This window comes from Cydia pomonella, chromosome 1 (assembly GCF_033807575.1).
Source record: "Cydia pomonella isolate Wapato2018A chromosome 1, ilCydPomo1, whole genome shotgun sequence".
NCBI classification, from domain to species: Eukaryota; Metazoa; Arthropoda; class Insecta; order Lepidoptera; family Tortricidae; genus Cydia; species Cydia pomonella.
Genome location: NC_084703.1, coordinates 35,896,343 through 35,910,630, shown reverse-complemented (window position 1 = coordinate 35,910,630; position 14,288 = coordinate 35,896,343). Strand labels below are relative to the sequence as shown.

General features: G+C 38.2%; 1 protein-coding gene across 1 annotated transcript in view; it reads left to right on the top strand.

Moving 5' to 3' along the window:
- Nucleotides 1-12,249, top strand: part of LOC133521399 (EF-hand domain-containing protein 1-like) — a 70,286-nt gene extending 58,037 nt beyond the window's left edge. Inside the window, exons 12-16 of the mRNA XM_061856344.1 lie at nucleotides 611-771; nucleotides 1,956-2,164; nucleotides 2,937-3,144; nucleotides 5,121-5,273; nucleotides 11,902-12,249. Of these exons, the coding sequence (XP_061712328.1) occupies nucleotides 611-771; nucleotides 1,956-2,164; nucleotides 2,937-3,144; nucleotides 5,121-5,273; nucleotides 11,902-12,177 (1,007 nt within the window). The 3' untranslated portion in view covers nucleotides 12,178-12,249. The remainder of the gene's footprint in view (nucleotides 1-610; nucleotides 772-1,955; nucleotides 2,165-2,936; nucleotides 3,145-5,120; nucleotides 5,274-11,901) is intronic.
- The last annotated feature ends 2,039 nt before the right edge of the window (nucleotides 12,250-14,288 follow it).

Here is a 14,288-nt window from a genome sequence, read left to right as displayed (position 1 = left end):
CTTCCCCTAGATTTGAGAAGAAAAATCACTGACTTAGTCTATTTAACTAAAATCTTAAACGGATCTGTTGATAGCCCGGAACTGGTTATGAATATTAGTTTTCGTATCCCCAGAGCTTCTTCTAGACACTACCGACCTTTGTCACTTCCACAGACCAAAACCAACTATCGTCAAAATTCATACTTTGTCCGAGCTCCGAGGTCAATGAATGAACTGTGTCATAGCACCGATCAACTGGATTTACATCTAATGAAACCTCCAATAATTAAAAACCTCATGGCATCTACTTTCTTTGCACCCCTGCCTGCAGAAGATTAGCATAGGTTTAATTTAATTCTTGATTTAAATAAGAAACAAATTACTTCTTTCTTTTCTCATAGCATGTTTTGGCGTTTGTAAAGTCTTTAATTTTGTGCTAACCTAGGTAATATGACTACCTTTGTATCCTGTCTGTGGAAACCTGTAATTGGCTTCTCTGATACATATTTATGTTAATCTAGTTTTAGTTTACTTAAGCTGTTGGTTTTCCAAATAAAATAAAATAAATTAATGTTTTACAAGATTGGCTACAGATTATTTTTAAGGCGGTTATCATCTTTGGATGTCACAGGCGCCATTGTACCGGTGTTCAAGCACCGGTTCAAGATCATCGGCTGCGACTTGTTCGTGTACCGCTACATGAGCGCCAACCCCGAGAAGTTCCCGCAGGAGGTAATAGACAACGTGCGTAACTACCACTTGCGCGAGGGTAACCTAAAGGACGAACTGCAGGTCAGTATTAAACAATTTAGTGTTTTCGAGGTTAAACTTTAAGATTCATATGGCCTGTAGGAAAGATTGTATACTTACAAAGTGTGTATAGTTTAACAACGCTAACAAGTAGGTACCTACTTATCTAAAAACTTTGAAATTATATCTACGAGATAGTGTAAAAATGGGCCTATGGTAGGTAGCTCCCGTATTTTTTTTGATAATTGAACTGATAATATCATTTAATTGAGTCTGCGTGATTCTTTTATGAGTAAGAAACATGCGACTAACAAGGAAAGGTACCCAACTGTCCGGTTCTGATTTGATTTATATTTATATATGTTATAGAGTAGTCTAAAATAACAGACACGTATTTTTTTAGCTGCCCAAACTCAACTTATTGGGACAAATTGTCCTCCAAAGCACTAAAAAATTACTAATTCTTCTAACTCCTATAGAAAGTGATGCTCAAGCAACTTGCTAGTTAATGGCTGGTTTGAGTATATGTTTGAAAGCAGCAAAAAATAATGAACACGTGTTTTGTTATATCGGCTAAAACTCATTTTTTACTAAAAAAAATCGACATTCGAAGTTTTATAATATCTTATCGCTAAAGTTAGACATAAAGACGGGTGTTTTTTTTAGGAAATCTTGAGTTTAAGCAGATATAACAAAACACGTGTACATTATTTTTTCCTGCTCTCAAACATATACTCAAACAAGCCATTAACTAGCAAGTTGCTTGAGCATCACTTTCTATATCAGTTAGAAGATTTAGTAACTTTTTAGTACTTTGGAGGACAATTTCTCCCAATAGGTTGAGTTTGGGCAGCTAAAAAAATTATGTGTCTGTTATTTTAGACTAATCTATAACATATATAAATATAAATCAAATCGGAACCGGACAGTTGGGTACCTTTCCTTGTAAGATGGTAGCCTCCCTTTATTGAGGTCGGTCGGTAAAAATAAATTATGATTCCAAAGTTTGTCATGACGACAAGGTCTTGTCCAGTAAGCGAAATATGAGGAAAGGGGACTTTAGTTTTGAAATAATGATATACATACGTATACCCATCACGGAACACTGGTGTTTCGGACATTTAGGAGGCGTGCGCGGAGCGGAAGGTAACAGGAACCTTTTGAAACTTTAATATAATGTAGATACAGAAACACAAATAACGATAATAATTCGGCATCTTTTCCAGGACGCCATACGCGAGGGTGAAGCAGCAGCGAAGCGCGCCGAGCTTTTAAAACAAGGCCAGTCGGCAGTGGCAGAGCCCAACGCCATGGAGCGCTGCCTGGCCGCGCTCGACGTGGTGGAGGGCACGGCGACACCGCCGAGGCCCGCCACGCCTCCGCAAAACACCGACCACCTGTCTTACGAGGAGAGCCTCAGAGCTACCCGCCTCAGGTACACCACTGTATAATACTAGTATGCCTAGTGTCTATTACGCACAGAAACTTGATTAGGAACGTAAGTACCTACTTATAACCTGATTTATAACTAAGTATTACTTAATTAGCTACATGCATGATTTTTTAAAGATTTTAAACAATTTTACGTCGTGTGAAATTGAAATGATTCTAATAAACGTAAAATCTATTGTTTCCCAGAAACAATAGATTTAAGTATACTCGGTATTCGCCAAGAACCCGAAATATTTTAAACACGCATTTTATAGGCCAAAACAAGGAAAAACAAGCAATATGAGTTCGGGTTTATTTTGTTTTGTTTTTATTCGATATTTCGAATGTATTCGTTCATGAATAGTAAATGGTAAATGTCACTTAATAGTATTTTATACAATCATGATATAATAGAGATTGATGTATCCTTACCAAATTGCAGCTTTTTAGCACTAACGATCACGGAGCAAAGCCGCGGACGGACAGACGGACGGACATAGGCGAAACTATAAGGGTTCATAGTAAACCACGACACCCTAAAAAGGCCATTATTTTTCTTCCTTTAATAATCGTACAGAAGGTTAATTATATTTTAAACTTCTATGAAATAATGACGATTACTTAACACTTGCACAGGCAGGGCTAACAAAATCGCTGCCAACTCATCTTGGTCTGACTCTAACAAATTTCTGTCGAAATGTGTTACATAAAATCTCTGTAAGATGTCCGAAAATCCATTTACTTTCTCCACTATGAGAAATTCGTTTTATTTTCAGCAAACCGACAAGCGACGAAGTAATGCCTCTAAAGGGTATATTGAAGTCGGGTGCCGCGCGCGACGACCAGCAGAAGGTGGTCTGTTTCAGCGGGCCCGCGCCTGACGAGCACCGTGAGCCTGCGCGCCCCGCTTACCCGCAGTACCCGCCCGGGGAACAGCCGCACTACAATGACGACCCGGACTACTGCGAACGATACAAGATGCCGGTAAATCTCTTACGACTAATTTGACATGAAACTTATTTTATTAGGAGAAAATCGGCCGTGAAGAAATACTGAAGCTGATCGGAAGTTTAAATCAATTAGCTTAGAAACAAGAGATGTCTCCCTAATTCTTATAACTTACGAATAGTGGAGTGTATTGTGGTATTGTTAAATCGGAAACAAATGAAATCTACACTCTTGTGTCTAATGTGTAATATTATACACATAGGTAATATTGGACGACGCTTCTCTATACAATCGTTGTCCCCATTTTCCTCTCTAGATATTGACATTATGGATGGGGGGAATGGTTTTTTTTTACATTTTCCACCATAAATCAATTTCTTTTCACTACGAACAAAATAAAAAAAAAATTTAACCTAGTCACTAGACTATGAAATTTTGCGCCCTCTTCAAATTAGGCATTTTTCATAGTTAATCAAAAATAATTAAAAAACAATACTTTCAATGTGTCGGGGTTAGCGTTGTTCATAACTATTCCAAATTTCAAATCGATAGCTTAAGCGGTTCTTGAAATATTTAGCATTGTGACAGACAGACGGATGGACAGAGTCGCACCATAAGGATTCCTTTTGTACCTTTTTGGTACGGAACCCTAAGAAGACGAACTCTCGTAATAATTAAAAAATCACGCTGTACCTATGTTAATATACATCAAAATGCGTAATTTTACTATAAGTACTGAGTTTTTCAAAGAAGAAAACGTAGTGTTTGTATGGTGAAGCGGTCATGACTTCGCCCCCTCTCCTTCCTCTTAAATCAATTGACAGTTTTACACAATTCTATTTGACTTACAATTCATTTAAAGCAATCGAAGATACCTACTGTGTGATATAGATATGGCATCAAATATGAATCTATAATCGTTTTATTTGTCGTGAACCTATTTTACGTAACAACAACCTCGACCGTCTCTAACATATGTAAGTTCCCCTGTGAAGTTTTTGCAGAGGTCAAAGGCAGTTTAAAAAAATATTTCCTAATTAGTAATTTATTGCGACATTGGACCAAAGTAGGAGGCGACTCCCAATAATTATATTAAATACTGTTGGACATAGAATTATACTATATTAATATTAAATTCTGTTGACATCGATTACAGTTCATTTCACTCTTACTAACTTATATGTGATGCGAGCAGAATATACGGAGACTAAAATCAAATCAAAATCGTATTTTGCCATTTTCTGACCTTGGCAACAGTAACAAGCTGTGAACGTCGTTAATAACGACCTCGTTACAAATTATCAGTCATCGATCCACCCGCACCCGCCCGCTCCCAAGGCTTTCACGAACTTTTATCAAACTTGTAATATTAGCTCCTCGTCAACCTACAAGTTATGCCTCTCACGGCGCATCAGCCGACCTAATGTTTAGAAAGAAACTTCTGCTTCCTTTCAACCACCATAACACTCAATTTAGATTTCAATAAGGAGTTTCTAATAGCTAAAATAAGATCATAAATTTGAAACTCAACTAAAACATTGAATTTGATCTTAATTAAGTACCTACCAAGTTTATAATTACTTTATTTGGTTTGCCGATTTAATACCCTTACACTCGTATTTTCTCTCATAATAAACATAATCTTTTAGCCTTAGCAAGAAAGCACCAACTTGGATTTGGAGCAATGCAATAGGTAGCTATTCCATAATTCGTTTATTCCTGTTTGGAATTGGTTCACAGATCAACTCAAATATAAGATGGAGCATATAGAACACGTCGTGGTCACCACGCATAGGTGGTCTCAAACTACTTTAACGTGATCCCCTATTTCAGTGTATGGACATGGGTTGTTATAGTATAAAACGGCCTAAGAATACAACTCAGTAGTGCAGTTCCCGGTGCAGTATTTTACAAGTAAAATGGCACATGTCTACATCGCGGTCTTCGTAAACGTTACCTAATCCGTCTGTTTAATCTACGATTGTACTTCAATTTAGCTAACTGTCCCCCAGGACCACAAAGAGCGCGCCGCGCGGCGCGCCGCAGGCGTGTGCGCGTACGAAGTGGTGCCCAGCGCGGCGCAGGTCGGCGCGGGCGACGACGACACCAGCGACAAGCCGCGCCTGCCCGGCTACCTTGGCACCTATGGCGTCGACTGCAAAGCGGTAAGCGGCGATTTTCAAATAAAGTGTATCATCATTTCCCTAGCATTGTCCCGGCATTGTTCACTCAGGAAGCCTGGGGGCCGTTCGGCTCGCTAAACTAATTATTACTAACAATTGGCACAAGACACCGAGTGGTGTTTCCTGCTTACCTACACAATATTTTATAACATATAACGATTTATAGGAGCACGTTTACGAACAAATATTTAAGTTGAAAAAAGTTGATTATATACTCAATTATGTTTCGGTATGTTTTTCAACAAATAGTGTTTCCGGAAGTGCTGATAGCCTTATATGGTGTTAACGCTGCGGTGTATGAAACATCCATTCACGTAAATATATTTGCAAATGTTCACTTAGGTAAATTGACGTAAAATATTTAAAAAAATATTTTTGTACCAAACAATACCTCATTGTTTGTGACGTCTGTTTTCGGCCTTGAAAATAATAACGTATTTGTGTAGATACTTACAAATCATTTTGGAACTAAACGTCTTCACGTTTTTAAATACCTACTTATATATTTTTATCATAAATATAGGCTAGGCCAGGCAATGAATGCTCCAAAAAAGTTATAGAGGGAAATGCTTGGAACACAGTTTTTAGGGTTCCGTAGCCAAATGGCAAAAAACAGAACCCTTATAGATTCGTCATGTCCGTCTGTCTGTCCGATTATGTCACCGCCACTTTTTTCCGAAACTATAAGAGCTATACTGTTCAAACTTGGTAAGTAGATGTATTCTATGAACCGCATTAGGATTTTTACACAAAAATAGAAAAAAAAACAATAAATTTTGGGGGTTCCCCATACTTGAACTGAAACTCAAAAAATCTTTTTTCATCAAACCCATACGTGTGGGGTATCTATGGATAGGTCTTTAAAAATGATATTGAGGTTTCTAATATATTTTTTTTCTAAACTGAATAGTTTGCGCGAGAGACACTTCCAAAGTGGTAAAATGTGTCCCCCCCCCCCCCCCCCGTAACTTCTAAAATAACATAATGAAAAATCTAAAAAAAATATATGATATACATTGCCATGCAAACTTCCACCGAAAATTGTTTTGACGAGTTCTAGTAAGTAGTTTTTTTTAATACGTCATAAATGGATGGGCGAGTCCGACTCGCACTTGGCCGCTTTTTTACTTCTTAACTTTGTTTGAACTCGTTAGAAGGTGAATATATCAAAAGTCCCCGGCTGGATCTAAGACACTTTCGTCAGATTCCTTATTCGTCAGGATAAATTGTAGCCTGTTTTTTTTTCGGACGAAAACGGAATTCCGCTTTGAACAGAAAAAACTTACCTTTGGTTTGGGGGTTTTGGAAGTATTCTGCGATACTTGCATCTCTTCTACCAGTGGACGGAACAATTTAAACATTTCCTTTATAACTTAACTACGGGTCTCCTATATCTATATATCTGAAGCTTGAAGGTCCCATTTTTCGGCTTTATTTTGTATATCTCGGAAACTATGCGTCTTAGCGACATGACCACTTTTACAGAATAAAAGTTGATTAAATTCGTTAGAAGTTTTATTTTGTGACGTTTTTCGATATTTTGTATTGTTATTGAGATATCTGCTCTTGAAACTTTATTTAGTGCTCTCAATTTTATCTTGATATCTACATCAGTGAAGGTGCTAGGCCGTGTTTGGTATCGTTTTCATATAAATCTGGGGTGCTGAATTCATTTACAGTATCACATTGACACCATTCCAAAGTAAAAACTTTTTATTTTTATATATTTTATTTTTAACTGAATTATTATTATTATTAAGTTACCATCTACTAATCGTTTTTAAAATGGACATAGCCGTATGGATCGATGAGGTATATACTCGTCCAAAGTATACCAAATACTGTTTCGTCCCTTGCCTACTGCAAAAATAGCAAAAATGATTCGTCGAAAATATCGATACAAACATTTAATTACATTACATTCGTTAGTGTTTATCCGTCGATCCGTCGTATCCGTATGAAAACCTCCTATCGTATTCGTGTATCAGTATCATTTATAATATCGAAATCGTCGTAGAAAAACTGATATTTTATCAAAATTGTTTTGAAACAAAAACGGACCAGTTTAAAACATTGCCAATGACAGACAACGTCAGATTAATTAAGTCATGTTTTTTTTTCTATCGAGATAAGACCTAGCTTCTAGCATAGAACAGGAGTTACGCCATTTTAGAATAAGTACACATAAAAAAAAATATAATTAATTAAATACAAATCCTAGTGGAAAAAATAAACTATTAGCGTATTCCTCGTTTAAATTAAAATGTAGAGAGCCAATAAAATTATAGGGTCAGAATATTGAAATGTTGTCAATTAACTAGGTTCGTTTCACATTTTGACAAGCTTTGGTGTAATGACAGCTTGTTGTTCAGTTATACAGGGCGAGGTAAAACGGCCAGCATGGTTTTGTCCACCTTTTTCAGTAGGTAATTCAATGTAGATATATTAATTAAGATTGTTTGTCGTGATTACTTCCTAGCTTAATCGAGGTCACATTTTTTTTTTTTTCTATATCTAATTATCTATACAAGATACACTGTATGTACTGATTTTTTAAATATATGTATTATAAAGTTTTTCTTTTTAAGGACGAGCAATATTATATTATTAACAACTACAAGCGTCACACGCTGACATAGGACTAAACTATGTAGTATTAAATGATAGCCCACACATAGTGTCCAAACTTTAGACGAAAGTGGAAGACCCGCGCCAAATCGCCTTTTCATACAAACGTAGTCCTCATTTTCCTCTCTGGATATTTTTATTTATTTAAACTTTATTGCACAATACATGAAGAGTACAAATGGCGGACTTAATGCCAGAAGGCATTCTCTACCAGTCAACCATGAGCCAAACCGAAAGATCCTAATTGGTGCAGGGTCAGAATACAGAGTAAAATTACAAAAAAAAATCACAAAATAACCTATATAAAATTATACGTACATAAATAATATGACACATAAATATAAATACATACATATATAAATATATACCCATTGTGAAACATCATGAGGACGACCTTTGAACCTTGTCAAACAGATGCTTGCGCAACATGCGCTTGAAGGAGAATTTGTTCTGGGCTTGTCTCGTAGAGAGAGGAAGATCATTCCACAGCCGGATTGCCTGAATGTTGAAGGAATTCGACATGAAACCTGTACGATGTCGAGGGACAATAAGTTGAAGGCTACGGGAGGTTCGGAGATCGGTGCCGGGGCGCGGAGTAACAAATTTGAATTTGGAACGAAGGTAATCAGGGGCTGAAGGATTAAATAAAATTGAAAACAAAGTGCAGAGAATACGCAAGGATCGACGTTCACGAATAGGGAGCCAGTTAAGTTTTTTGCGATAAGCGGAGATATGGTCGTATTTTCGGAGTCCAAAGACAAACCGGATGCAATTGTTAAGTAACCGATCGAACTTGGTTAGGTAAGCTTGTGAGAGATTGCTGTAACACACATCAGCATAATCCAGGATGGGCAGAACGAGGGCTTGGACAAGAAGAGTCTTGGTGCAGGTCGGGAGAAAATGTTTGAACCGATAAAGTGCTCTTAGAGTATTGGTCACTCTACGACAAACGTCAGAAACCTGAGGATCCCAGGTCAGCCCACTATCGATGATCAACCCCAGGTTCTTCACTTGCGGCACAAAAGGTATATCTACTTGCTCATACTGGATAGGGGCTAAGTACTTCGTGTCCGTCAAAGACAGCAAGCGCGCACTACCAAGTATGATGGCCTGACATTTGGTGGGGTTCACTGCAATGCCATAACAACGTGACCAGGTAGATATGAAGTTAAGATCAGCGTTCAAATCAGCAATAGCTCGATCCAAATCATCGGTGCTTGCTTGAGTGTATAGCTGCAAGTCGTCGGCATACAAATGGTAGGAGCATTTAATCTTAGCGGTAATGAGATTAATAAAAATGGAGAAAAGCAGTGGGGATAGAATGCCACCCTGTGGAACCCCAGATTGGAGTTCACACCAGTCCGAAGAAGATCGGTCAGCCCGAACTAACTGATGACGGTCCCGGAGATAGGAAGCAAACCATTCAGCCACAGATGATGAAATGTTCACATTCTTAAGAGAAGCCAAAAGTAAATCGTGATCTACCACATTAAACGCGTTAGAGAAGTCGATAAGAACCAACACTGTAAGTAGCGAAGAGTCCATACCGATCCTCACGTCTTCGACCACTTTGAGCAAGGCGGTAGAAGTGCTGTGGCCACGACGAAATCCGGACTGAAGAGGTGAAAGCAATTGATTAGAGAATATGTGGTGAGATAACTGTTTATGAACTATGGCTTCCAAGATTTTTGACAAAAAGGGTAGAACTGAAATGGGACGAAAATCTTTAAGTGAACTGGGATTGGAAACTTTAGGTAATGGAATGACATGGGCTTTACGCCATAACGAAGGAAAAACCGCAGAAGACATTGAAAGGTTAATAACATAGGTTATAACCGGGAGGATACATTCTAAAATGCCCAAAATCATCGTCCTACTTAACTCATCATGATCTACAGCGTTGGATTTAACAGACGTTATTACCTTGCGAGTTTCATCATCTGTGACCGGGGTGAAAGAGAAAGTTTTATTAGAAATACAGGGCAAGGCATTGGTATGTGAAATACTGTGAACTTTAGTGGCGGGATCTAGTGAAGAAGGCTTGGCAAAGTGCACGTTTAAGTCATTTAATGAAAACGAAGAAGTTGCAAAAGAAAAGTTATTAGAAAAATTGTTAGACTTGGCCACACCAATGGATTTTAAAAATTTCCATGTTTCGGCAGGGGATGACATGGCAATGTTGTCATGAATGTGTTTCCGTTTTGCTGCTCTTACCATCTGGTTGCACTTGTTCCTAGCCATTTTAAATGCACACCAATTTTCTTCGCAACGATCGCGCTTAAATTTACGAAACGCTATTACGGATATTAACATTATTGAAAATATTTTGACACAATTTGTTGTATATGAACCACACCTACCTAGTTGGTTACTAAATTGTGTTACTGCAATAATATTTATCTACATAAAATATACGAAAAAAAAGTTGAATAAACTATGTATTAAAATGAAGTACACAAAATCAGGAATTACATATGACAATATCATTCAAAATGCCCTCCTCTGGCCTTGACACAGGCCCTCAAACGACGAGGCCAGTCATCAATAGCGGCACGCACTGCTCCGTCACTGTCTTGGGAGTCAAGATTTGTGTGGGGTTTAGCACAGGCTTTCTCCTCAATAACCTGCCATATGGCATAATCCAGGGGGTTAAGGTCCGGGCTGGAGGACGGCCAGTCTTCGTGGGCAAAAAAGTCAATTTTGTTCCTACGAAACCGGGCTTGAGTTGTTTTTGCCTTATGTGCAGGAGCTGAGTCCTGTTGGAAGACCCATGGCTGGTTTTGAAATAGGGTGTGGCTTAAGGGCTTCACTATTGGTTCGAGAACGGTTTCCTGGTAAACTTTGGCCCCAGTTTTCACACCTTTTTCACAGAAATGAACCTATGTTAGCTCTGAGTATGACACACCCAGCCAAATCATCACATAAAGAGGGATGATGGCCTCGTTGCATTCTCGGAACAGCGGCAATCGCCTCTTGACTGTTTTTTGCATACAATCTGTCATTCTGGCGGTTACAACATTCTTCAATGGTAAAATTTTTTTCATCTGTAAATAGTATTTTTCGGTGGTCATTTTGTGCGTACCACTTCAATAGCACGCGACTTCTCTCTAGCCTCATAGTCTTTAATCGTCCATTAAGCAAATGACCTTTTTGTCTGCGGTAAGCGTGTAGTCCAAGTTGATAACTTTTTTTAGGGAGCTTCTCTTCACAGACATCTGTATTACCAACAACTTTTGCTTCCGGACGGGGTTTCTTGCAATTCTCGCCTTCACTGCCTTTATTAGAGCTGGGGGTCTAAACGGTGCGTGGTCTTCCAGACCTCTTGCGGTCATCGAAGCTCTAAGTACTATTGTTCTATTAATTGTAACTTGAAAATCATGTTTGGCGGGTGCCCACATTTGTGCAACGCAATTACTGCGATACGATTCTCTTTTAAGTCCCAATTCATTATAGAAACGACGAGATAAGCGTTATGTGTGGTATATAATTATAGCTCACAAATCCACCACAGTCATTTTTTATTTTTTCGGTAGCAATTGTTTTAACGGAAATAAAGAGGTTGCAAATCGAGTAACAGAACTTAGTAACCAACCACGTTTGATTTTTTTTGGAATTTTAAATTATTATATAAATTAGGGAAATTTAAAAATGTGTATGAAATACGCTTTTCGCTCCTAATTTCTAGAATAATCAAATATCGAAAAAAGTCACGTAGGGGTATAGCTATGGTTAATATACATCAAAGTATGTACAAATATTTTCCGCAATATCAATATCCAGAGAGGAAATTGGGGACTACGTTGTATGGAGAAACAGCCGTCCTCTTTCCACTGAAGTATCAACAACATTCACGAAAACGGCGTGTAAATAAGTATGCAACTTTACGAGGTTTCATCTTCATTTTAACATGAATCCTCCGTTTCGATCAAATAATCATCAGTGTATACATGCGCCATAAAGCAAAGCGTTTTGTCCCTTTCAGATACCCGAGTACATGAAGTTAGCACCAGATGCTTACGAGCGAGTGAAGGAGATGCGTCGAGATATCCCGGAGATATCACCGGCAGCGGTCCGCGTGGCGGAGCATCCGGCGGCGCCAACGCCGCCGGTGGAAGCCTGCCGGGCCGCGACGGCCACCGCGGGCCCCTGCGCACCGCGCCAGCCTGAAGACGTGGCCTTCTCGTGCCCGCACGTCGAACCTAAAATGCCCTGCTGCGATCCCGACAAAAGGGACAAAACGGTGGTCACTCACCTGTAACTGCACATATCAGCGAATCTAGTATGATGTAACTATACGTTCGTTTTCATAATAAATGCACGAGTATTCTTATCTACGTTATTTATCCGTTATATACCCGAATTGATATTATAGGGATTGGCAAATGTTTACGCATATGACTAAAAACTCGTCACACGCTCAAGTTGCTTTAATACAACAGACCGTGCACATCTACTCGTATTTAGATTTATGCATTCCTGGGTTTTCCTGGATAGCATAGAACTTACCACGTAGACCACATGCGGCCCGATTCGAAGAATGATTAAGACACGTTTAAGATCTTGGAAAGATCTTTAAAAGATTATAACTAAACGACATGTCAAAATTGTCGTTTTTTCGATTCCACTGTGATCCCAATAAGATCTATCTACGATATTTCTAGCGTCAAAGTGACATTGGTTGCCAGAATAGAGCTGCTTATGTCAATAATATTTACGACATACAAACGATATCTAAATGAGAACTTATCTAAACCAGAACTCATCGACATCGTATCTCATTCTTCGAATCGGGCCGTTAGTCTGCCCAGCGTTCATTAACGCATCGCAAAGAATGACGACCTTCGTGGTAAACGATATTGTGTGGGGTCAAGTTATAAATATATACCATACTAAATATATGGTGTACCGAACTATTTGGTTACTTTGACTGCTACGAAGTATTTGACGCTGACTGTACACGATGCTAGAACCAAAACTTACATTTTGACATCAAAATAATGTGATTTTGTTATCTTGTCTGTCATTGTGATACGAGTACTTTTAGTTATAAGCAGTAACAATATGCACGTCCAGTAAAGCTACCATGAGTTGGCATTTGACATTTACGCTAGTGACTGTGTGAACTCGATTGCAGTCAATCTTGATCGCACCAATACATTAGTGCGAGCAAATGTCATCTCATAGTAGCCGTACAGTTTATTTTGTGCGTGGTCGCTGTGTCCTAAAACGTGTAGTTACAGGCGTAAATATTTTTTAAATGTGTGGTTGTCAAATGAAATATGATTTATTGATTTATCACAAAATATATTTGCATATTTATTTTCAAGGTTACAAATATAATAACAATATTAATTTAAACTTAAAGTAAAGGTACCTACCTACATGTAAAAAATAGGTAAAGCTCTTCTCGTATGTAGCAGTGAAGTAGGTAGAATAATGTAGGGTTTGCAAATGTATTAACTAAGCAGTTTTGATTAATATGTCTGCATATTCGCTGCTGAGTTTTCTTTAACTAAACACAACTGCATGCAAGAGGGACTCATGTTTTTTACCTATGGTTATATAGATCTGCTGAAAGCACCGCAAATGCACCTGTTTGCGAAAGGCTCGCTATATTGCTCGCGTGCATTACGCAATACGTATACCTAGGGACCGTGCGCGTTAGCGGGTCTGTCACTTTGTAACTTACAACTAAGACTTAAACTTGATATTGACACTTCACATCAATAAAGCGGTTTTGTACAATATATGACATTGGATGAGAATCCGCACACCGTACCGGTGTACAAGCGGGACATCGCTAATATCTAATCATCGCTAATGGCGCTCTAGCGGCGCAATTACCAGATATGTATGGACGCACTGAACGCAACGCAGTGAAAACTTACATCAGTAAATCTGGATTAGGTACCTATTAAAGAAAGGGTCACAGCCTTTTTTCATTTTAAGCCTTAAGCTACTTTAAATAACAAGCTATTTAAAGTCAGCTAAGTTAATGGCATCTCACAAATTGTATACAAGCTAAAAACTTTGCTAACTGTCTCTTTTAAAAACGGCCATTTTCACAAAATCAACAATATAAATAAAGGTTTGTATTGTACGTACCTAGGGCACATAGGACAATAAGTCAAAAGTAAGTCATTTAATTGTTCATCGAATAAATCAGAACCAAAGAAAACCAAAAAGAAAATTCACTATGCTCGGAAATGATCACCCTATTGTAGTAAAAATAGTACGTGATTTCTTGATCCCTTAACAAATTGCAAAAGTATAGTTCCGTTCAGAAGAACGCATGAAACTTGACATGCATATACAGTAGCGGAAAATAATCTATCATATTTGTTTTTTTTTTAAGTATTTTCTTATGAG